This window comes from Diaphorina citri, unplaced genomic scaffold (genome assembly GCF_000475195.1).
Source record: "Diaphorina citri unplaced genomic scaffold, Diaci psyllid genome assembly version 1.1 scaffold513, whole genome shotgun sequence".
In the NCBI taxonomy this organism is placed as follows: Eukaryota; Metazoa; Arthropoda; class Insecta; order Hemiptera; family Psyllidae; genus Diaphorina; species Diaphorina citri.
The window spans coordinates 20,498-46,621 of NW_007377947.1; the positions used below are offsets into that span (position 1 = coordinate 20,498).

The 26,124-nt window shown below is 39.0% G+C and overlaps 2 protein-coding genes across 3 annotated transcripts in view; both read left to right on the forward strand.

The window, feature by feature from the left end:
* The first annotated feature begins 12,541 nt into the window (after window positions 1-12,541).
* On the forward strand, window positions 12,542-25,805 carry LOC113467625 (threonine--tRNA ligase, cytoplasmic-like). Its single transcript, XM_026823901.1, has 3 exons — window positions 12,542-12,580; window positions 25,121-25,225; window positions 25,560-25,805. Exons 2-3 carry the CDS (start codon window positions 25,133-25,135, stop codon window positions 25,788-25,790), a joined length of 324 nt encoding a protein of 107 aa, XP_026679702.1. The 5' UTR covers window positions 12,542-12,580; window positions 25,121-25,132; the 3' UTR covers window positions 25,791-25,805.
* Window positions 15,591-26,124, forward strand: part of LOC103509600 (threonine--tRNA ligase, cytoplasmic) — a 44,949-nt gene continuing 34,415 nt past the window's right edge. Inside the window, exons 1-2 of one of the 2 annotated variants that reach the window (XM_026823891.1) lie at window positions 15,591-15,627; window positions 15,840-16,023. In XM_026823891.1, the coding sequence (XP_026679692.1) occupies window positions 15,931-16,023 (93 nt within the window). In that variant the 5' untranslated portion in view covers window positions 15,591-15,627; window positions 15,840-15,930. Of the gene's footprint in view, window positions 15,628-15,798; window positions 16,024-26,124 lie in introns of those variants that run through there. The other variant, XM_026823892.1, reaches the window with a different exon arrangement.

Below are 26,124 nucleotides of genomic sequence, written 5' to 3' on the forward strand. Positions count from 1 at the left end.
CCACATGGTTCACATACTCCGTGGATCAAATGGAACACTCCTACCCAAAATCATTGAAGGAGGAATAGAAGGGAAACAAGATCGTGGAAGGCAGAGAAGGACGTGGATGGATGACATCAAGGAATGGACCAACATACTAACATACGGGGCAATCAATCTGACAACATACCAACATACGGGGAATGCCAACTGGCTCAAGATAGAGCATAGTGGAGAGACATCATTGAAAAAAATATAGAGCTACCTTCTCCCATAGAAGACGCAACCTATGAATGAATGAATGAGAAATTTTGCTGATTAGTTTTAAGGTCCAAGAGGGATAACTACAACATTGTCTACAGTTCTTGGTAGATTAAAGCTTGTTTAAATACTGCCAGCATAGGACTGAAAAGTCCCTTTAGATTGTACGTGTGAATTCTGTGTTTTTCATCAGCATCCTATGATTCCAATGGTTCTCCACTTTGTCCTTTGTATCCTCATCTCCTTCTGTAACATTGTCTACAGTTCTTGGTAGATCGTCTTAAATATTCTGTGTTTTTCATCCATGCATCCAATGTTGTTCGTCCTTTATATCCACGGTCCTCATCAGAAAGGTAATTCAAGATCCTCTGACTATCACCGGGTTGACAAATTGCCCGTTTTCATGTCTTGAGTGTCACACGTGATTCGGATAACTTTGACCCTTGAATCGTTAATCCTCTGGTTTAACGTTAAGCCTTGGCCTGGAATGTACATCTCGGGTGATGATCTGACGATAAAGTTGATAAGATTCTCCCACAGTGGTGTGTGTGCGGCTTGGAACGAGGGTGAGTACCCTCTGCAACAGTCACCAGAACCGATATTTGGTGAATTTATCGTGTAGAGAAATCGAAAGAAGCCAGCCTAGTTAGCTTGATTGGAGGATAGCGCGTCTAACTTGTAAGCGCTGGGCTTCGGGTTTTAGACAGGTGACGTGAAGGCGAAATCCTTCCTCTACCAAAGGATTGGTTTGGCCGTCCAACGCGGGAATGGGGCAAGTGTGGAGGGGACCTTCCTAGCTGGAGACAGATTTGACGAGGTGTTTGGCTTGTAATCTTAAATTACTATGTTTTAAAATTATATTTAATTTGTTAAGATTCTTTCTCGGCGCCCATGTCTAGCCTTAGAAGAGCAAGGACCAGTGAACGATAGAGGAGCAAACAAGGATCAAGTTTATCATGTTTAATTAAGCATGGGCCAACCAATTTTTACTAACCATGGTCACGCCACTGGTTAACACGATTCGCCTCTAATTAGCTGGGACCCGATGCGAGACTCAACTGACAAACTGGACAGATAATAATACCAATAGATCATCTCAGACACAGTTCTGTCCAAACTTTAAAGTCCGAGTCCACAGGTTCAAGTTGACATGATCAGGACCGGATTAGCGCCCCGCGGGGCCCGGGGCAGTTTCAAAGGCGCGGGGCCCGTGGCAGTCTGCCATTCTGCCTTATGGGTAATCCGGCCCTGGACATGATCGTTGACCTCTGAGGTCTCCAGGAGACTGTCCGGGAATCAACAGCCTCGGAAAGTTACTTTACAGCTAACTGTAATTAAACTCACATGAAGGGGAAACGCTTCGATGTGTGAAAAACTTCATCAAAAGACATGATATTGTACCAACCTATAATAACACTGGAAAAGCCTGAAAACATCCTCAGAAGTCAATATAAAAAAAAAAAAAAAATCATTTAGCTGATTTTGCACAGAAGCGCAAAGGCTTGCATAATATGAGACTGCAGAACCAGGGGTAAGTTGTCTCTTTCCTTCCTAAGAAACAACCTCAAACTCAGAATAAAGAGTATAGGCAATCGGTGATTGTAGATTGTTCGTTTATTGATGACATTACCCAGTAGGTAACTTTAAGATATTATATTACAAAGTCACAGAGAGTAGCTTTACAAAGTCACAGATTCTGTCAGGTAAAAGTATCTATTTCCAATAGATCTCGCGATTCCCGCTCATATCTGTTATCAACTTTAGTGTCTAATAAATCACACCATTGCCATGAACCATCAGATTCGACATAAGAATAGAATTCAACCTTTGTTGATCCTTTGTGAAGATTATACAACTTGCCATTCTTCGGGGACCTTTAGCTACCCGTGAGGTAGCAGCGGTAGAGATATTGTTTCTTTTTCAAGGGGTTTAACGTCGCTTCATAATTGCTGAAGTTTTTAAGTGACGGAGTGTGGGGCCCAAGTGCGGTTTATTCTTTCCTGATGTCTATCAGAAGGAAAGCTCCCTATTCTGAGGAGTTTCATTCTCTGTGGTGGGGTTGAAATTCTTCCTCAATTTCAACCTGGTTAGTGGGTGGTTTCGTCCGCAGGCTAAAAGACTGAAAATTGTACGACTCCAGTGGAAATTCAAATTCATCCGAACTTACCGAGCCAAAATTCATCACGATTTTGCAAAAATTGCCATCAGTACCTGATGTTATCTCGATGGTATCTCCTAGTGGGTAGCTATTCTGTTGTATAATTTATTCTACTCTATCTATTCTGGCACAGGCGGTCTGAGCGTGAATGGCCTGGACAGATAGTTTAGCATCAGTAATGCGATGCTCTCCATTCTGTTTTTAGGCTTAGAAAACAAAGTCAACACGAAATAGAAAGTTGGTACCTCCTGTTGTCCACCTTATCTAATCCCATTATGACAGATAGTTAGGCATCAGATGCTCTGATCCATTCTGTTTTTAGGCTTAGAAAACAAAGTCAACACGAAATAGAAAGTTGGTACCTCCTGTTGTCCACCTTATCTAATCCCATTATCACCGTAACAATGAGGCCGGTTCAATATTTGGTTATGGCTTAGTAACAATACCAACATTACAAAGTTTGTATTATGTGTCGCCCCATGTGTAGAAACCTAACATAATAACATATAATATTTCACGGCACGATACGAGTGTTTATCTTATTATGTAAGATCTCTTTTGTCAACAAATTTCTACCAGAACTGCATAACAGGTGTGAAAAAAACGGTTTCGTTTTATGTTTACGTAGCTTTCTGGCTGAAAAATACATTCCTGATGCCTATTAGCTGTATTTACATATCTAATTAGTTGCAATTTGCATTATTTGTGTCAGTTGTTGTAGGTACCAAAGCTCCTAGGGACCGACTTAGGTACTATAACTACCTCTATGAATAGTTAAGAAGTTAAGAGTACACAGGCGGTTTCGGTGCGTATAAACAGGTCCACTTGGTTTAGTAAATTGGTAAAACATATTGGCGAAAATAATTAGTGGAGTACTAAAAATGACCTACCTATATGTATTGTATTTTTCATTGCATTGTTTGATAATCGAAGAAGCGGAAGCGTTTCAGGCCATGCCGAGAATCAAACAACAGAACCAGAAACATTCGAAGATGGTGCAGAATTGCAGATCTGCAACAAGTGTTTCAAGTGTTGCAAGATCTATCATCAGACAGAGTATTCTCAGACGGCATGGAATATTTTCTCTCACTGAAGATTCTACATCATGGGAAAATGTAATTTTCACCCCTTTCTGTACTTTATACCGCTGGGTGCTGTGTGTCGTTAATAATGAAAAATAAGAGAGTGTGTAGGGGCAGGAAGGGAGTAGTTTTAGATGAGAGGGAGAGAGGGGGGAAGGGTGGGAGAGAGAGGGAGCTTAACCGAGAAAGGGTTAAGTCAGACGAAATGATCGAGGGATGCGAACTCCTACCCTTTGGTTCTCAGAACTGTACTGATGAGGTGAGGGAGGGGGAGGAGACAAAGAATTCGTTGAAAATCGTAAAATTTTTGGTGGAGCAACAACTCTCGAATTGTTGAAGTTGGTCCAAGTTTGATAAAATTCGGTGCATATTGACATGCACCTCAAAGTCTAAAGAGGCTAAAGAAATTGGAAATTGGCTGATTCTTAGGTCCCTTTTTAGGGGGCCAGGGGCCCTTATTTCTGAGGGATACGGTATGAGAGTGGGATGTTTTTTAGCCTAGAAATCTCTATTTTTTCCCTTCCCTGATCTCTTTCTCTCGCTTTTCCTTTTTTTTTCTCCCTCTGTCTCTTTGTCTCTTTCTCTCTCTCTCTCTCTCTCTCTCTCTCTCTCTCTCTCTCTCTCTCTTTCCTTTTTTCTCCGTCAGGTGTAGGTGTACGCTCCGTCAGGTGTAGGTGTACTGTGAATACTATAATAATACATAGAAATACCTACACAAAGATAAGTGAGCTAGGCACCCAAGCAAGTAATATTTAGGTACTGTTTAATGCAGCCTCCGAGGCCAAGTAGGTGCAACACTATAGTGTGTCCAGATCAATGTGACAGCAAAAAAATAGGCATTGTTGCCAAACATGTCACATGTGCAATAGTAGAGAATCTCCAAAAGGGGAAGCTATATTGCACAGTGCTTCCTCCGACAGTGAAACAGAGTCAGGTTGAGAAGTCTTTAAAAGTCTTCAACCTCCTGATTTTAATATTTTACTTTGAGGATATCACGAAATAATAATTCAATAATACGTAGTAAGTACCTACAGAGTACCTACTTTTGTAACTTTGTAAGGATTCTTTTCGAAGAGGTTTGTAAGTAGACACTGTCGAAACGAGGGGTCTCATTGTCCCAAAGTCGAAAGAAGGAAGACAGGATAGGAGAAAGCTAGCAGTTCCGAGAACGAATCTTATCTGTTTAGGATACACTCCGCCCCACGTCCCGGACTGAATGGAACCTGTGACCAAGCATTTACAAGAACTGTTCAAGATTCATCTTTCTTTTCAGAGTCTGTTCGAAATATTTCAGGTAACTTTCGGCGAAAAATCCAATCTTAACCAGTTCAAAGTTGCAAGGAAAATCAAAAGGTGTGCCCAACTGTTTTTGGGGCAACCCCGTAGATCTCGGCTCTGGGTATCCCGATTCGACCACATAATTGAATTGAAACCATTCCGTGATCTACACCAGATCGTGTGGTGATTATGGTTAGAGCGTTGGTTGTTTTAGAATATTTATCACACCCCAGTTAACGAGACCCAGAACAAGGTGAATCTTGATTAATGGCAGATTAAAGAGTGTCAGAAAAAAAGATCTGGGTGACTTGAAAAATCGTGATAGGTATTGTGGGTACCTACCTAAATACATTGTACCTATGCGTAAATAATTTACCTGTAGGTACCTCTACAGATATAGAAGGTACAAAGTAGTCTTATAGGGTTTACTCCTATATCTCTTATAGATACAATTCAATTCAATTTATTGTATTTATACCTACGTCACCTTTCTTTTGCAAGTGCCTTTTACAGCTCGCACTTTATTGTAAGAAAAAGAAAATGAAACTTCAACTGTACAAAAAGTATGTACTTAATTTGACGAACTTCTCGAGTTCTCGTAAAAGGTAGATATAGTTTTCTGTATGTCGTTTTGTCTGTCTTATTCGCACCCACATGGTTCACATACTCCGTGGATCAAATGGAACACTCCTACCCAAAATCATTGAAGGAAGAATAGAAGGGAAACGAGATCGTGGAAGGCAGAGAGGGCTATGCTTGAATAGGGTACAAAATTGCAGAAATTCCAAATCTGGATAGAGCCTAAACGAATTTACAGGTAACACATGGAGAGTGTAGACACCAATTCTAGACGCATACAGCTCGTAGCCTAAACGAACCTCTCACGTAGCAAATTTAAAAGTACCTACCTATCCAGAATATAGGAAAAATCCGAATTTCAAAGTACCTACCTACCTATATACGCACGAGTACAATCAAGTGATAATATTTAGCAAGGTTTTATTTGGGAAACAATATTTGTGACAAGCATTTATGCTTAACACCATTGAAAATGCTTAAACATCACCAGAACCGATATTTGGTGAATTTATCGTGTAGAGAAATCGAAAGAAGCGAGCCTAGTTAGCTTGATTGGAGGATAGCGTGTCTAACTTGTAAGCGCTGGGCTTCGGGTTTTATTTTCGGGTTTTAGACAGATGACGTGAAGGCGAAATCCTTCCTCTACCAAAGGATTGGTTTGGCCGTCCAACGACTCCAACGCGGGAATGGGGCAAGTGTGGAGGGGACCTTCCCAGCTGGAGACAGATTTGACGAGGTGTTTGGCTTGTAATCTTAAATTACTATGTTAATTTATCGTGTAGAGAAATCGAAAGAAGCCAGCCTAGTTAGCTTGATTGGAGGATAGCGCGTCTAACTTGTAAACGCTGGGCTTCGGGTTTTATTTTCGGGTTTTAGACAGGTGACGTGAAGGCGAAATCCTTCCTCTACCAAAGGATTGGTTTGGCCGTCCAACGCGGGAATGGGGCAAGTGTGGAGGGGACCTTCCCAGCTGGAGACAGATTTGACGAGGTGTTTGGCCTGTAATCTTAAATTACTATGTTTTAAAATTGTATTTAATTTGTTAAGATTCTTTCTCGGCGCCCATTTCTAGCCTTAGAGGAGCAAGGTTACCGCATTTACCGATAGGTATACGTTACCTATATAAGATCGGTAAGTGATAGTTGTAATATCGATAACCTTACGTCTTTTGATTACAATTTGCAGGGTTACTATTTATCGAGCTCTTGGAGGACTTTGTGGGAAATACTGATGAGGTTATACCTAACTACAGGCAGGTAGTTAGCAACAACCTACTTTAAAATATAGGTCGGTAGGTAAGTAAGTAGGTAGATAGATACCCACCTAAACTTATTATAGGTAAGTCCATTTCATTGACATTACCTCTCATGACGGCTATAGAAGGTGCTTGCGAATTACTTACTTAGATCTAGGTAGTACTACTAGTACTTCACCCCTTATCGATCAAGGCCCACAAAATTAAATGAAAATGTTCTTAGGGAATTTTTTTATTAGGGTAAAATCGGGCCTTTAATAGGGGTTATACCTCACTACAGGTAGGTAGTTAGCAACAACCTACTTTAAAATATAGGTCGGTAGGTAAGTAAGTAGATCCCACCTAAACTTACTATAGGTAAGTCCGTTTCATTGACATTACCTCTCATGACGGCTATAACCAATCTCAGTGGTGCAGTGGTTAGCGCGGTGGACTTCGGATCTGGAGGTTGGTGGTTCGAGTCCAAGTCAATTCATAAAATTCAGCGTAGTGCATTAAACAGGGAACGAAATTTGTGACAAGCATTTATACTTAACACAATTAAAATTCCTTTTTTTCATGACGGCTATAGAAGGTTCTTGCGAATTGCTTACTTAGATCTAGTACTTCACCCCTTATCGATCAAGGCCGACAAAATTAAATGAAAATGTTCGACACAAAGGGAATTTTTTACTTTCTATTACCCTTACGTGTAGGGAACCTATACAAGGTAATGAGAAAGTATTGCAATCGGTCCAAATTTTTTTATTAGGGTAAAATCGGGCCTTTAATAGGGGGCTCACTAAGGAACGTTCTGGTCCAATTGGGTCTTCCGGGGCTTGGTAGGTCCGATTTTTAAAGTTCTATATAAAAAAAATGCAGTTTCTTTGTGTTATTATGTCACAACTTGGGTGCTCACTGTAGCATTGTAGGATTTTCCCAATATCTCAAAAATCCTAAAATCCAACGTTTACCTACCATGCTGGAACCGGTCGCTATGCGCATTTTATATGTCATAGCTACTCATTTTCCTCACGAGGCTGAGTGGGCCCCGCAACAGCCAGTCACGGAATCAATCATTTGGATGATACAAATTTCTTGACACCGCCGGGAATCGAACCCGGGTCTCCCGCGTGCAAGGCGAGCGCAGTGACCACTACGCCATGGGAGCTGACTAAAGTTCTATAGGTAAATATATATTACTTGTTCTTATAATATAAGATAGGTAATTTGTTGGACTGATTTTCCCGAGTGGAATCTCCCAAGTTCACTGAACCGCTAGTGGATACTACTCAAAGTTACCTTGGGAAATCTCCAGTAAATAATGTGTTCATTCCTTCGTCTTTTGGTCTTGGGCCTCAGTCCTTGGGTCTTGGTCTTGTACCTGATTTGGATCCGTGGTCTTTTGGTCTTCGATCAAGGGTCTGGGTCATTGGTTCTTTGGATTTGGTATTGGGTTCTAAAATATTGAAGAGCTTGTTAAAACCCCAGTGAAAAGGAGACGGGCAGCATATCTGGCTTGATAATCTGATATGAACTTAGCAGAAAAAGACCATTTTAGGATTCGGTCTAAACGAGTGGAGTTTGCGCAAATATCGCTTAAGCACACGGAATGCTCTGTCGAAAGACGAAGTTGGAACACAATAGGTAGATTTTTTTTCAAGAGAGGTTTGATAAAGGGAACGGAATCGAACCTGATGCGCTGCGGCCTAGTGCTTATAAGGCGGACGCGCTACCAACCAAGCTATAAGCGAGCCCCGAACTTTAAGTACAGATCCGAAAAAATTTCGACCTCATACACGGATAATCGAACGCGGGACCTCCGTCGGGTCGCGTCATTCAAGTCCAAATTAATTTGCATGTCAAGCCATAATTGACCTTTGCCTCGGTGGCGTAGTGGTCAAGACGCTCGCCTGGTAATCAGGAGGGCGTGGGTTCGATCCCAGCCGAGGTATGGAATTTTATCCTGTCGCGTCGCGTCATTCAAGTCCAAATTAATTTGCATGTCAAGCCATAATAAATTGACCTTTGCCTCGGTGGCGTAGTGGTCAAGACGCTCGCCTGGGAATCAGGAGGGCGTGGGTTCGATCCCAGCCGAGGTATGGAATTTTATCCTCATTTATTTGAGAATTTGACCACGTAATAATGGAGCTCTCGGGGTTAGGTGGTAGAGAACGCCTAAGGCGTTAACCTCGCCTAGTGGTTGCCTTCTCAAGAGTCTATTATTATTATTATTATTATTTGAATGCATGGTCCTCTTTAGGAAATTCTTCCCCCTTAAGGAAATTCTTTAGGAGATTCTTCTCCCTAACAGTCTGTCGGATACTGATGAAACTTTGAAAAACTCATTTAAGAGGACAATAATATCTTCATTTGCTCATTAAGGTGTGTCCATGTGTCCACACATAATCAATGTCAACTAAATCGTTTACACTGATGGTTAGACAACATAGATTCACCTCGTCGATGTCGATCGACGGCCGGTCGACTGTCTGGACTGGACGCACCATCGGACTGCAGAAACTGAAAGCTCCGTAGGGGCGCTCTGTTCCTGACTGAGTTCTAGAGGACACTGAACCAATAGGTACGAAATTTAGTAGGTATTAAGATTAGTACCTATTGGTTCACCTATACTTATGTACACTTTTTTTAGACACCCTGTATACACAGAGCACACGTTCCTTCTTCAGACGCGGCCGAGGTATTGTAGAATCTACGGGTAGAAATCTAATGGTAGAATAGAATCTATTCAAATCTAACATTATCGTGATGAAAAGGACCTAGAAATGTTCGGGAGGGTTACCTACCTTAACTTCCGTGTGATGGAGATTTATTTGGTCCTTATCCTTACACGCCGGATGCTGAGGATTTTCGCAGATACAATTTGCAGATACGATTCAGAATATTCAAATCCTGTTCAGATTTCTTGTTGTTCTTCTTTTCCTTCCTATTTCCTATTCAGAATTCTTGCTGTTGTTATTCTTATTGCTTATTCTTCTTCTTGGTTTTTGTTCTGCATTATTCTTGTTCTTCTTGTTCTTCTTTATACATACCTACAACTTCTTTTTCGTCTCCTTCTTCTTTTCTTCGTCTTGTTTTAACGTTTTTGTTGATGCTCTTCTTCTTGTTGTTATTTTTTTTTATTCTTCTTAGTCTTTTTTGTTCTTGTTCTGTTTTTTCTTCCTCCTCCTCCTCCTCCTCCTCCTCCTCCTCTTCTTCTCCTTCTCCTCCTCCTTCTTCTTTCTTCCTCTTCTTCTACCTAGTGGGTCTTGGTTTCGATTCTTCATCCTTCTTTTTGCTTCTTCTTTTTCTCCTTCTCCTCCTCCTCCTCTTCTTCTTCTACTTCTTCTTGGTTTCATGTTTTTGTCCTTCTTGTTTTAGATCTTCTTGTGATTTTTTCTTACCTAATAGTCTTTTTGTTCTTGTTCTTTTTCGTTATTCTTCTACTTTTTCTTCTTCCTCTGTCTCTTCTTCTTTTTTCTTCCTGTTCTTCCTTCTGCTTATTTTTCTTAGTTTTTGTTATTCTTCTTCTTCTTCTTCTTCTTCTTCTTCTTCTTCTTCTTCTTCTTCTTCTTCTTCTTCTCATTCTTATTGTTCGGAATTCAAGATCCTCCGTCGTGATTCTAAAACTCCTACACTTGAACAGATCAGACAGTGTATTATTTTTTTTTTACTTCCTATTTTTGATTTGAAAACCAAATCCTGTCTATTATTCCACAGCCTCTAGGCAAGGTCAAGGCTCGCGATGCATTTTGAGGTTCGTAAAATATAGGTACCTACTCGTAATAAGATTACAATCATTATTACAAGTTCTTTCAAATCTTACCTACTACATGATTTATTGTAGGTACGTGCTCGTACATTCATCCACTAGTTCACTGGTAGATTTATCCACTATCACTACCTAGTGGTTTAGTGAACTGTAGAACTAAAAAATAGAGGTCACCACGGAGCCCCCAAAGGCCCCCGCTGAAGATGGGTGTTGGCTTTTCCCGGCCCCACTCAAGCTGAGTGACTCACTCGGAGGGTAAACCCGCGTCCCAAAGGCCTTCGCATTTAGACGGGGCTATATAGGTATATATATAGATTATATAGTGACCTTAAACCCCCTTCAAGCAAACTTTTTTCATTCAAAAATAAAATTCAAAACTCATAAAAATTCCGCGAACCCATATTATATAGTGACCTTAAACCCCCTTCAAGCAAACTTTTTTCATTCAAAAATAAAATTCAAAACTCATAAAAATTCCGCGAACCCATCACACACACCAATTGGTTACGTCACAGACGTTACACATTCTTGTTTGATTGGTCAATTTGTACCTTGGTAGGTATGACGGTCAAGACTTTGTTTTAGGTCCTTTGAATAGAATATAGGAAACATATCAAGTATTTTACATTTAAAACCAGAAACTTTGAAATATAATTGAATGGAAGAGATTGACTTTGAAGCTTTAAACAGTCATTTCAAACATTATAGCTACATTTGTGATTACGTTCCGACACAAGCGGACAACATTGTGTTTGAACATCTAATGAAAAACGTCCACCTCACCCTAATAAACAACCACCAGTACCTGTTGAGGTGGTTCAAACATATTCAAACATTTGATAGTAGCCAACGTCAATGTTTTAAAGAAATATCAAACAACTCCACTCCATCGTTTAGCATATTCAATAACCTGTTGATTAGAAACTTATCAAGCTCTTGCACTTCTCAAGCTTCTGTTCCTTCTAACAAAGAGGTGAGGCTTTGGTTTTTTTACTAGTTCTGTGATGTCCTAATGTGTATGTCAAGCAACATTGGTTGTATGGTTCATTTTAAGGGATATGAGATGTAGAATGTTATCAGAAGGGGTATTTTTTATTTCCTCCAACCTGTTAGTGCTTTTAGAATGTCTTCATGTCACTGCACAAATTAATCAAAACAAATAAGTACATTAAAATTTTGCTGTCAATAAAAATTTAACAACTCTCCCCTCCCTTTTTCTTTGCAATTTTTTTACATTTTCACCTACCTAGTTCATGTTTTGTCATTCATGTCAATGTACTGTACCTACCAGTTTTTTATGCATGCAAGGTTTTTTTTATAGCTACCTAGGTACCATCAGTGTTTTTGGTAGGTAGGTTATACTGGTTGGAATTGAGACTAATAAAATTACCTACTGTTTTTGTCATGCTAATAGCTTGTAGCTTTGCTTTGTTGTTACCTATCAGCAGATTTTATGCAACACATATTGTTGTAAAAAAAAAAAAAAAAAAAAAAAAAAAAAAAAAAAAAAGGGTTTTTTTTTTTTTTGAAAATTTTAAAAAAATTTTTAGGGGGGGAAAAAAAATGAAGTTTAACAAAGAGTATTTTATTAGTTTGAAACATTTAAAGAAATGTTTAGTAGAGGTAGAGACCCTACAGAATTGAAGAGGCTGGATGTATGGAGATCATATTATATGATATGAATACATACTTAGTGATTAAAAAATGAGCTGATTTGTATTATTTTTTACTCATTATCTCTACCTACCGTGTGATTTATACCTATTGATGTAACATTCTTGTAATCACCTCACACTTGTCAATGATAGGAGCTCTGAGTGATCTCAATGCTTGATTGATTTGATCAACTTGAATGTAAATCAATTGCGTAAAAATTGTGGGATGTTTCAAGGTAGAGACCCTACAGAATTGAAGAGGCTGGATGTATGGAGATCATATTATATGATATGAATACATAGTGATTAAAAAATAAGCTGATTTGTATTAGTTTTTACTCATTATCTCTACCTACCGTGTGATTTATACCTATTGATGTAACATTCTCGTAATCACCTCACACTTGTCACTGATAGGAGCTCTGAGTGATCTCAATGCTTGATTGATTTGATCAACTTGAATGTAAATCAATTGCGTAAAAATTGTGGGATGTTTCAAGTGTAAAATATTTCTATTTTTATCACTTTTTTATTGTCCTATTTTTTTTTTTTTTTAAGTGGGCAGCATGATATAATAATTAAGTAGGTACCTATGTGCTTATAGGTACTTATTGTCTATTTTTTTTGTACCTATAAAAAAAGAGGTACACATTACAAACTTGGGCAATAAAACAACCAACCAACCACAAATGTGACTTTATTGTTTCGTATATCAAATTAAAGGTGTTTTTACCAGGAACACGAAAATGGTGGTGCAAATTTTGTCCAGAGAACCATAAAGCCAAAAAAAACTGGTTTTTTTGGGTTTTTTTTTTTTTTTTACATTTTCTCACACAAATGAGCTCTGATCTTGAAATTTGTCGCGACGACCTATGAACTCAAAGCGAGAAAGTTTTGTATCTTAGAGGGATCTGACTATTTACTTAGTTAACTCTTTGCGGCACGGTGGTCCCCCTAGGGACCACCTGAAGTGACCCCCTTGCGGCACGGCATAATTTTCTTTTTTTGTCCTTGAGTCAGGTTGAGAAGTCTTAAGAGTCTTAAACCTCCTGATTTTAATATTTTACTTTGAGGATATTACGAAATAATAATTCAATAATACGTAGTAAGTACCTACAGGTTGGTACCTACTTCGTAGGTATCTAAGTAGGTAATGCACCTATAGGTACCTCCATATATTGACCTAATGATAGACAGAGTCTAAAGCGGAAGAGCCCCAGGCCAAAAAGATGTTCACATTTTGATTTTTAGATAATTTCAGAGAAATAATAGGTTTTTCGAACCTACTTACCTATCTCTATGGAACAGCATACTATTTACGTAAAGGTAGTAGACTATAGGTTCAATTCAAGCTATGCCAATGCTAAGGAACCTTAGCACTATACTTACCTATTTAGTTTCAGACAAAATTATAATCACGCCGAATGCAACTCCGGGTTTTTCGAACCTACTTACCTATCTCTATGGAACAGCATACTATTTACGTAAAGGTAGACTAGGTTCAAGCTATGCCAATGCTAAGGTACCTTAGCACTATACTTACCTATTTAGTTTCAGACAAAATTATAATCACGCCGAATGCAACTCCAATCAAGAAATAATCGAAAGACCCTTGGATTACTCCTTCAAGACTAACAGGGTGGACCAACAAGTCAAATATTTGTGTGAAGCAGGCAGCCTGAACTTCAAGCCACGAGGCTGTGCGAGCCCCGAACTTTAAGTACAGATCCGAAAAAATTTCGACCTCATACACGGGAAATCGAACGCGGGACCTCTGTCGCGTCGCGTCATTCAAGTCCAAATTATCAAATATTACTCCTTCAAGACTAACAGGGTGGACCAACAAGTCAAATATTTGTGTGAAGCAGGCAGCCTGAACTTCAAGCCACGAGGCTGTGCGTCAAATATTTGTGTGAAGCAGGCAGCCTGAACTTCAAGCCACGAAAAGTGTGTCCAATGGAATAGGGGAAAATAAGTGGAATTCTAAAAGAAGGTACCGAAGAAGGTCCGGTTGCCGCGCGATATTACTTTTTACGAGGCTGTGCGAGCCCCGAACTTTAAGTACAGATCCGAAAAAATTTCGACCTCATACACGGGAAATCGAACGCGGGACCTCCGTCGGGTCGCGTCATTCAAGTCCAAATTAATTTGCATGTCAAGCCATAATTGACCTTTGCCTCGGTGGCCTTTTAGCGTTACCTATGTTAAGCTACGCCGAGGAAGGCCAATAAATGGTTGGGTGACTTAAACATTATATTGGGAATAAAGGGAGATCGGGCTCTAGTCTTGATTTTAAATCATTACATGAAAGTAAAATCCAAAAATCAAATCGAGAATGATAATAAACTGAATATTAAACAAATTAGGTAGGTACATAGGTACTGATTTTCTCTAATCACGATCGAATTTACGTAACTTAAGTTACGAACCCACCCATCATGTTTTCGATTATGCATAAAGAAATTCAGAGACAGGCGCCTGACAAAAATCTTCTGTCTATAAAACGCCTGGTATTTCAAACGTAGGTACTTATGCAATCAGTCGTTCACGTACGATTTCGGCTGTGAAGTTAGCGCTCCTTCACAATCACAAAAATCTTGTTTTTTTGTTTACTTTTTAAAATTTTGATTTTTGCCAGCAAATTTTTTTTGCAAGTTTGGCGAATTTTCCGATTTTCCTCAATAATTTCCGTGCTAATCAAATAGAATTTCTCTGCAATTACCTGTTGAAATACTCCCCTAAAAGTAATTTTGTAGAAATGAGTGAAACTGAGATTGTTGCCAAAGTAGAAGAGTTAAAATTGGACGGTGAAAAACAGGTGAGATGGTTTGAAATGGGGCACAACCAAATGAAAAATTTTTTCGAGATAGAGTCCTATTCCGATGTAAAAGTACCCAAAAAGTGCATTGGCGCACTCAACCAAGTGACTTTGCCTGATGGCAAAATCGTACCTGCCAAGTCGTGGCGTACTACCCCATATGATGTGGCTGCTGGGATTAGTAAAGGTCTGGCCGATAGCACTATTATTGCCAAGGTAAGCTGGAGACGGAAAGTTCCTGGACCAGTCAAATCTTAAAATTCAGTTAGCTTCATTTTATTCCTCCTTTTTTTATGGTTTGATTGAAGGAACCAGGGAACTGTAATGATGGAAGTCTCATTGCCCCTAATCTTCAAAATTGAAAAAAGCCTGCGATTCCGAGAACAAACCTTATCTGCTTAGGATAAAATTCGCCTTGGCTTGGCATTGAACCCGCTACCTCGCGCTTGCAAGGCGGACGCAACGATTTAGGTTTCAGTTTTTCCGTCTGTTTGATTCACCATAACTCTTGAAGGGTTTTCCGATAAAAATTTGCCAAAAATTCTCAATACTTACAGAAGTGTAAACTATTTTTTTTTCTTCTCATATTCTAAGGCCGACTGAACTTTCAGAACCTAAATTATTATCAACAGTGCCCTAAGTTCTAAATGGTTTGTCCCATTATCTTCTTGTTCTTCGCCTTTTCCCGTGTACTGACGGGGTCGGCATTTTTCGTCAGCCTCTCAATCAGCCTCATAAATAATTGGTTACTCCCATTTTCTTTACCTCAGGTGAACGGAGTTCTTTGGGATTTGGACCGACCTCTGGAAACCAACTGCAAGCTAGAACTACTCAACAAGTTCGACAATGAAGAAGCAAGCTCTGTGTTTTGGCTTGCGTTTGTGAGTTGTAAATTTATTTTGCCATAGTTCCTAAACGGGTTTGTCCCCGTTGTCAACTGACTCATAAATAAAATTGGTTATTCCCATTTTCTCTACCTCAGGTGAACGGAGTTCTATGGGATTTGGACCGACCTCTGGAAACCAACTGCAAGCTAGAACTACTCAACAAGTTCGACAATGAAGAAGCAAGCTCTGTGTTTTGGCACTCCACGGCCCATGTGTTGGGAGAAGCTATGGAGAGAGTGTACGGAGGATGTCTCTGCTATGGCCCCCCTATTGAGAACGGGTTCTACTATGATATGTACCTGGACGGCGAAGCGCAGATGGTAACGAGATTGGGCGCTTTTCTTCTAGTTTTAGTTTTCAGGAGTAACCAGCTGTTTTTTTTCTCCTAAAAGATGAGTGTTTCGCCGCCGTTTTTATTTCGTAGCAATGAGACTACGGCTATATTTGACACGTGTGGTCTGTGTCGTAGCATGCCCATCCCGTAGTATGCCTTAATGTATCTGTATATTCTGCATGCAAACTAATGCAACTTTTTCCTGCTTTGTCTCGACAGGTATCCACATTAGATTTCCCCGTAATGGAAGGACTAATGAAAGACATCGTCACTTGGTATTGGTGCATCCATTTCTCTAATCCTTGGTCCATGTAGGTAAACCTAGGCTTAGATGACTACCTAATTTATTAAAGCGGAGTAGGTACACAACTACACACCCAACCATAGATTTGTCAAGTAATCTTTGACATGTGGACCCTGCTTATAGGGCCAAGATCTCAGAAAATGCCTCAGACATTTAAGCTCGCTTGGGATACCTTCCATTCAAGATTCCTGTATTAAGACAATATAAATTAAATTGTCTTAATAATAGTCTCTCAAATGGAATTATCTTCTACTTGCCAACTGGCGCAAGGTAGAGCTACCTTCTCCCATAGAAGACGCAACCTATGAATGAATGAATGAGAAATTTTGCTGATTAGTTTTAAGGTCCAAGAGGGATAAGATCTACTATGCTTTTCAAAAGTTAGCTAGAAGTTACGTAAGTTCAACTTGGGAAAATGGCCTCGAATCCTCAATCTTCACAAAGTCACGTCAGAATCTATTATCAGTATAAAAAAAGTTTGTTAAAAAATTAAAATATATAAACAAACAAGACATCATAATTATGTACGAGATTATAGTTAGGTAAGGTATATCAAGAAAAAACTCAATCTATTACCTATACTCAACTTGTATAGGTAGTACCAAAGTCGGATAGGTAACTAATAACTATTCCGATACAATAGGTAAGAAGGTAAAGTCTCTTCTAATCTCTTCTAATTCTAATCATTTTCCATCCTAAATGGTTTCAGCATATTGGATTTTATCTATCAAGGAATCCGAAGAACCAAGGCAAGGTCGAGACAATTATCTCGGGAAAAGTCTAATTTAGATCCGTTCGTGGCAGCTCTAAGGTAAGGAAAGGGTAGGTATAATTTGCTGAGGTTTCATCAATGAAAAATCTGTCGGATAATTCGTTTTCTCACCAGTTTTCTTTCGCGAAAGGATTTCCCACATTTTAAAACATTTACCTACATTATATTTATATTTTTGTAATCAATTTATAAACCAATCTCATGGGTATTAGTTACTTTATTAATGTGTTTTAAAAGGCCAACACTAGGCTACGTCTTGAGTAGGTATTATTTCCATTAACATGTAGGTAAATAAATGCAACATTGACGAGGTTCTAAAGGAGGTAGGTAGGTAGGTAGGTAGGTAAATTAGAGCGAACTTACCGCATTTACCGATAGGTACGTTACCTATATAAGATCGGTAAGAGATTGTTGTAATATCGATAACCTTACGTCTTTTGATTGCAATTTGCAGGGTTACTATTTATCGAGCTCTTGGAGGACTTTGTGGGAAATACTGATGAGGTTATACATAACTACTGGTAGGTAGTTCGCAACAACCTACTTTAAAATATAGGTCGGTAGGTAAGTAAGTAGGTTGATACCCACCTAAACTTATTATAGGTAAGTCCGTTTCATTGACATTACCTCTCATGACGGCTATAGAAGGTTCTTGCGAATTACTTACTTAGAACTAGTACTTCACCGCTTATCGGTCAAGGCCCACAAAATTAAATGAAAATGTTTGACACAAAGGGAATTTTTTACTTTCTATTACCCTTACGTATAGGGAACCTATACAAGGTAATGAGAAAGTATTGCAATCGGTCCAAATTTTTTTATTGGAGTTTTGATCTCAGATTTAGATTTTTCACTACTTTTAAGGTAGGAATCAACCATTCATTAATAATTTTTACCCATTTGCAACTGCTCCATTGGTAGGCCCGATTTTTAAAGTTCTATAGGTAGGTAAATATAGGTAATTTGTTGGACTGATTTTCCCGAGTGGATTCTCGGGACCTTCTGGTCCAATTGGGTCTTCCGGGGCTGGGTAGGCCCGATTTTTAAAGTTCTATAGGTAAATATAGGTAATTTGTTGGACTGATTTCCCCGAGTGGAATCTCCCAAGTTCACTGAACCGCTAGTGGATACTACTCAAAGTTACCTTGGGAAATCTCCAGTAAATAATGTGTTCATTACCCACTAACTGAGTTCATTATCAGGTACCTACTAAATCTTAGTTGATGTTATCAACTTATCAACATCGCTGTTATGGGTCGTTTACGTCGGATCTTATTATGGGGTAGTGTATCATTTCTTTCATTACCTACCTGCTATAACTTACCTACCTACATAGGTATACATACCTACATACTTACCTACTGCGAATACTATAATCTTCTCCTTCTTCTTCTTCTTCTTTTACTTAGTCTTTTCCCACTCAAGTGGGGTCGACATTTCGTGTTTCTGTTTTCCAAGCTGCTCGGTTTTGATTATCAACTTATCAACATCGCTGTTATGGGTCGTTTACGTCGGATCTTATTATGGGGTAGTGTATCATTTCTTTCATTAGGTACCTACCTGCTATAACTTACCTACCTACATAGGTATACATACCTACATACTTACCTACTGTGAATACTATAATAATAAATAGAAATACCTACACAAAGATAAGTGAGCTAGGCACCCAAGCAAGTAATATTTAGGTAGGTACTGTTTAATGCAGCCTCCGAGGCCAAGTAGGTGCAACACTATAGTGTGTCCAGATCAATGTGACAGCAAAAAAATAGGCATTGTTGCCAAACATGTCACATGTGCAATGGTAGAGAATCTCTATAAGGGGAAGCTATTTTGCACAGTGTTCCTCCGACAGTGAAACAGAGTCAGGTTGAGAAGTTAGTCTTAAAAGTCTTCAACCTCCTGATTTTAATATTTTACTTTGAGGATATCACGAAATAATAATTCAATAATACGTAGTAAGTACCTACAGGTTGGTACCTACTTCGTAGGTATCTAAGTAGGTAATGCACCTATAGGTACCTCCATATATTGACCTAATGATAGACAGAGTCTAAAGCGGAAGAGCCCCAGGCCAAAAAGATGTTCACATTTTGATTTTTAGATAATTTCAGAGAAATAATAGGTTTTTCGAACCTACTTACCTATCTCTATGGAACAGCATACTATTTACGTAAAGGTAGACTAGGTTCAAGCTATGCCAATGCTAAGGAACCTTAGCACTATACTTACCTATTTAGTTTCAGACAAAATTATAATCACGCCGAATGCAACTCCAATCAAGAAATAATCGAAAGACCCTTGGACTTCAAGACTAACAGGGTGGACCAACAAATCAAATATTACTCCTTCAAGACTAACAGGGTGGACCAACAAGTCAAATATTTGTGTGAAGCAGGCAGCCTGAACTTCAAGCCACGAAAAGTGTGTCCAATGGAATAGGGGAAAATAAGTGGAATTCTAAAAGAAGGTACCGAAGAAGGTCCGGTTGCCGCGCGATATTACTTTTTACGAGGCTGTGCGAGCCCCGAACTTTAAGTACAGATCCGAAAAAATTTCGACCTCATACACGGGAAATCGAAGGCGTAGTGGTTAAGACGCTCGCCTGGTAATCAGGAGGGCGTGGGTTCGATCCCAGCCGAGGTATGGAATTTTATCCTCATTTATTTGAGAATTTGACCACGTAATAATGGAGCTCTAAGGGTTAGGTGGTAGAGAACGCCTAAGGCGTTAACCTCGCCTAGTGGTTGCCTTCTCAAGAGTCTATTATTATTATTATTATTATTTGAATGCATGGTCCTCTTTAGGAAATTCTTCTCCCTTAAGGAAATTCTTCTCCCTAACAGTCTGTCGGATACTGATGAAATTTGAAAAACTCATTTAAGAGGACAATAATATCTTCATTTGCTCATTAAGGCGTGTCCACACATAGTCGATGTCAACTAAATCGTTTACACTGATGGTTAGACAACATAGATTCACCTTGTCGATGTCGATCGACGGCCGGTCGACTGTCTGGACGCACCTTTAGATTTTGGACTGCATCGGACTGCAGAAACTGAAAGCTCCGTAGAGGCGCTCTGTTCCTGACTGAGTTCTAGAGGACACTGAACCAATAGGTACGAAATTTAGTAGGTATTAAGATTAGTACCTATTGGTTCACACTTCACCTATACTTATGTACACTTTTTTTAGACACCCTGTATACACAGAGCACACGTTCCTTCTTCAGACGCGGCCGAGGTATTGTAGAGCACCTTTAGATTTTGGACTGCATCGGACTGCAGAAACTGAGTGCTCCGTAGGGGCGCTCTGTTCCTGACTGAGTTCTAGAGGACACTGAACCAAAACCAATAGGTACGAAACTTAGTAGGTATTAAGATTAGTACCTATTGGTTCACCTACTTATGTACACTTTTTTTAGACACCCTGTATACACAGAGCACACGTTCCTTCTTCAGACGCGGCCGAGGTATTGTAGAATCTACGGGTAGAAATCTAATGGTAGAATAGAATCTATTCAAATCTAACATCGTGATGAGAAGGACCTAGAAATGTTCGGGAGGGTTACCTGCCTTAACTTCCGTGTGATGGAGATTTATTGGTCCTTACACGCCGGATGCTGAGGATTTTCGCAGATACAATTTGCAGATACGATTCAGAATATTCAAATCCTGTTCAGATTTCTTGTTGTTGTTGTTCTTCTTCTTCTTTTCCTTCCTATTTCTTATTCAAAATTTTTGCTGTTGTTGTTGTTGTTCTTCTTGGTTTTTGTTCTACATTATTCTTGTTCTTGTTGTTCTACTTTATACAACTTCTTTTTCGTCTCCTTCTTCTTTTCTTCGTCTTGTTTTAACGTTTTTGTTGTTGCTCTTCTTCTTGTTGTTATTTTTTTTTTATTCTTCTTATGGTGGATTTCACCAACACAAACAATATGGTTCGTCAGACTAATCGACCGTTAGTGATTATGCGCCATTTTTTCAAAATTCTGCCTAGGTAGCTTTTATGTCGTTCTTCAAACTTGAAGTCTGTTTGATGGAAGTTTGACGTCACTGTACAATCTGTACATAATATACCTACATATCACTGATATATGAAGTACCTAACCAAATTCCAGCACGGGTTACCTGCAAAGGTTCAACAGCACCTGCACCAATTGATAGGTAGATGGGTAACCTAAGTTTAGTGGTATTTTCCTTTCCTAATGTCGAAGGACCTAGAAATGTTCAGGAGGGTTACCTGCCTTAACTTCCGTGTGATGGAGATTTATTGGTCCTTACACGCCGGATGCTGAGGATTTTCGCAGATACAATTTGCAGATACGATTCAGAATATTCAAATCCTATTCAGATTTCTTGTTCTTGTTCTTCTTCTTTTTCTTTTCCTTCCTATGTATTTCCTATTCAAAATTCTTGCTGTTCTTCTTCTTATTCTTCTTCTTCTTGGTTTTTGTTGTGCATTATTCTTGTTCTTGTTGTTAATTTTTTTTATTCTTCTTAGTCTTTTTTGTTCTTGTACTGTTTTTCCTTCCTCCCCCTCCTCTTCTTCTCCTCCTCCTTCTTCTTTCTTCCTCTTCTTCTAGTGGGTCTTGGTTTCGATTCTTCATCCTTCTTTTTGCTTCTTCTTTTTCTCATTCTCCTCCTCCTCCTCTTCTTCTTCTACTTCTTCTTGGTTTCATGTTTTTGTTCTTCTTGTTTTAGATCTTCTTGTAAATTTTTCTTACCTAATATAGTCTTTTTGTTCTTGTTCTTTTTCGTTATTCTTCTACTTTTTCTTCTTCCTCTGTCTCTTCTTCTTTTTCTTCCTGTTCTTCCTTCTGCTTTTATATTTCTTAGTTTTTGTTATTCTTCCTCTTCTTCTTCTTCTTCTTCTTATTCTTCTTCTTCTTCTTCTTCTTCTTCTTCTTCTTCTTCTTCTTCTTCTTCTCATTCTTATTGTTCGGAATTCAAGATCCTCCGTTGTGATTGTACAACTCCTACACTTGAACAGATCAGACAGTGTATTATTTTTTTTTTTTTTACTTCCTATTTTTGATTTGAATACCAAATCCTGTCTATTATTCCACAGCCTCTAGGCAAGGTCAAGGCTCGCGATGCATTTTGAGGTTCATAAAATCAGTAAGATATTCATTTTAGGTACCTACTCGTAATAAAATTACAATCATTATTACAAGTTCTTTCAAATCTTACCTACTACCTACCTACCTTACATGATTTATTGTAGGTACGTGCTCGTACATTCATCCACTAGTTCACTGGTAGATTTATCCACTATCACTACCTAAGTGGTTTAGTGAACTGTAGAACTAAAAAAAGAGGTCACCACGGAGCCCCCAAAGGCCCGCTGAAAATGGGCGTTGGGTTTTCCCGGCCCCACTCAAGCTGAGTGACTCACTCGGAGGGTAAAGCCGCGTCCCAAAGGCCTTCGCATTTAGACGGGGCTAAATAGTGACCTTAAACCCCCTTCAAGCAAACTTTTTCCATTCAAAAATAAAATTCAAAACTCATATAAATTCCACGAACCGATCACACACACCAATTGGTTACGTCACAGACGTTACACATTCTTGTTTGATTGGTCAATTTGTACCTTGGTAGGTATGACAGTCAAGACATCTTATTATGGGGTATAGTGTATCATTTCTTTCAGTACCTACCTGCTATAACTTACCTACCTACATAGGTATACATACCTACATACTTACCTACTGTGAATACTATAATAATACATAGAAATACCTACACAAAGATAAGTGAGCTAGGGACCCAAGCAAGTAATATTTAGGTACTGCAGCCTCCGAGGCCAAGTAGGTGCAACACTATAGTGTGTCCAGATCAATGTGACAGCAAAAAAATAGGCATTGTTGCCAAACATGTCTCCTCTTCTTCTTGGTGTCATGTTTTTGTCCTTCTTGTTTTAGATCTTCTTGTGAATTTTTCTTAATAGTCATTTTGTTCTTGTTCTTTTTCGTTAATCTTCGACTTTTTCTTCTTCCTCTGTCTCTTCTTCTTTTTTCTTCCTGTTCTTCCTTCTGCTTATTTTTCTTAGTTTTTGTTCTTCTTCTTCTTCTTCTTCTTCTTCTTCTTCTTCTTCTTCTTCTTCTTCTTCTTCTTCTTCTTCTTCTTCTCATTCTTATTGTTCGGATTTCAAGATCCTCCGTCGTGATTGTACAACTCCTACACTTCAACAGATCAGACAGTGTATTATTTTTTTTACTTCCTATTAATACCAAATCCTCTATTATTCCACAGCCTCTAGGCAAGGTCAAGGCTCGCGATGCATTTTGAGGTTCGTAAAATCAGTAAGATATTCATAGTAGGTACCTACTCGTAATAAGATTACAATCATCATTACAAGTTCTTTCAAATCTTACCTACCTACCTACCTACCTACATGATTTATTGTAGGTACGTGCTCGTACATTCATCCACTAGTTCACTGGTAGATTTATCCACTATCACTACCTAGTGGTTTAGTTACTCAGCCAGGGACCACTCAAGTTTCATCCTATTGGATAAAAGCATTCGACTGTAGTCGGACATTATCGTAGCTTTCACAGTTCGGGTGTTATGTTTGTTTTGTTCGGCGCGTGATACTGTAGTGTGTTAACAATTATGTTATGACTAATAACTTTTTAACTAGTTGTGAATTTGATTTCAAAATGAGCTAAATTAAAGATAAGACTTATAAACTTTCAAAGAGGTCACCACGGAGCCCCCAAAGGCCCGCTGAAGATGGGCGTTGGCTTTTCCCGGCCCCACTCAAGCTGAGTGACTCACTCGGAGGGTAAACCCGCGTCCCAAAGGCCTTCGCATTTAGACGGGGCTATATAGGTATATATAGTGACCTTAAACCCCCTTCAAGCAAACTTTTTCCATTCAAAAATAAAATTCAAAACTCATAAAAATTCCGCGAAGCCATCACACACACCAATTGGTTACGTTACAGACGTTACACATTCTTGTTTGATTGGTCAATTTGTACCTTGGTAGGTATGGCAGTCAAGACAAGACAAGAGAAGACGAAAACAACTCAAAAACTTTTTTATTTACTTTTTATTGTCCCACCTTTTTATTGTTTCGTCCTTATGCCCGTCACACTTCAAACCGCCTACCAAACGGCTTGTAAAGCAAGAAGCTTGAACTTTTTTAAAGAGGTTTGGCAGAGATAACTGTAACAAACTGCTAGAGTTTTACGGTCAAGACAAGACAAGAAAAGACGAGAACAACTCAAAAACTTTTTTTATTTACTTTTTATTGTCCCACCTTTTTATTGTTTCGTCCTTATGCCCGTCACACTTCAAGCCGCCTACCAAACGGCTTGTAAAGCAAGAAGCTTGAACTTTTTTAAAGAGGTTTGGCAGAGATAACTGTAACAAACTGCTAGAGTTTTATCGTCCCGAAATCGAAGAGAGAAGAAAGACGGGATAGGAGAAAGCCAGCCGTTCCGGGAACGAACATTATCCCTTCAGGATAAAATGCGCCCCGGGCGGAAATCGAACCCGCGGCCTAGCGCTTACAAGACAGACGCGCTACCAACCGAGCTAACTAGGCTGGCACTCAAGAAGCTTATCGACCTGATAAAGTTTCAACCTGATAAAGTTCAGTTGAGGTGAAAAAAAGAATAACAACTTGAAGAACAAATTCTTAATGAAATTTACATAAATTTAAACCCCAGTAGTCAATATAGTCAACTAGTTAGGCGCCACTTCAAGGCCCGCATGCTGAGGAATTTAAATTAATTTACATAAATTTGTTGGAATTTTAGCACTTCTGTGAAATTGCTCAAATTCCAACAACACTTTTTGAATGTACCTATAAAAAAAGAGGTACACATTACAAACTTGGGCAATAAAACAACCAACCAACCACAAATGTGACTTTATTGTTTACCTACATTTTTATTAGTGGTCATATTTTCCTTTTCTTGGATCTTTTCATAGGTGCATGATTTCTGTTGTTTTTACTATCAGTGTCATTTCATCTAATTTTCACCGTTTTATTTTAGGCCCCGGCCAAAATGAAACCAAAACCAGGGAAAGAGAAGAAACCTGCCAATGCAGGGGATGCTAGTAGAGTAGCTGAATTGAATCCATGGCCCTCGTATATTCAGGTAAGAAGAGACTTGTCCTTGTCAGAAAAGGAGTTGCAATTTAGTTTGATAACATTTGAATATGTACTAAACAGCTTCAGCACAATGTATAACTCCACAAATGCTTCAAGTTTATTTAAAAAAAAAAAAAACAGAAAGAATAGAAAAAAAAATATCGCATACCTGTATAAAAATGAACACTTTGTTGTCTCAAAAACAGAAAATAAAACATTTTCAGTTATCAAAAAAAAAGCCTTATCCGAAAAAACAAAAAAGTATCATAATACCGTACCAATTATTTGTACTAACCAGGAATGTAACATAATATTACAAAAATATTCTATTTTATTCTCAGGAACGTATCACTTTGTGGGATAAATTGAAGAAGCAATATGACGAGGAGATAGCGGCTAAAGTTCCCGAGGAAATTCAAGTGACTTTGCCAGATGGCAAAATCGTACCTGCCAAGTCGTGGCGTACTACCCCATATGATGTGGCAGCTGGAATTAGTAAAGGTCTGGCCGATAGCACTATTATTGCCAAGGTAAGCTGGGAAAAGGTCCTGACCATGCTAAAGTTGACCTAGTAGCGCGATCTCAGTGTGACATATCAATATAATTTTCGTAGGATTGGACGCGCGCTAATAAAAGTCGCGGGAACGAGCTATGCGAGAGCTCTCAGTACTTCAGCTTAGTTAGCTTGGAAGGTAGCGCGTCTGCCTTGTAAGGCTCTGGGTTCGATTCCCGTCCAGGGCGGATTTTATCCTGAATGGATAATGTTCGTTCTCGGAACGGCTGGCTTTCTCCTATCCTATCCTTCTCTCTTCGGTTTTGGGACGATAAGACCTTAGCAGTTTCAAATCACTCTATCAAACCTTTTGAAAAAAAAAAAAAAAAAAATGTAAGGTAAACTGGGATAAT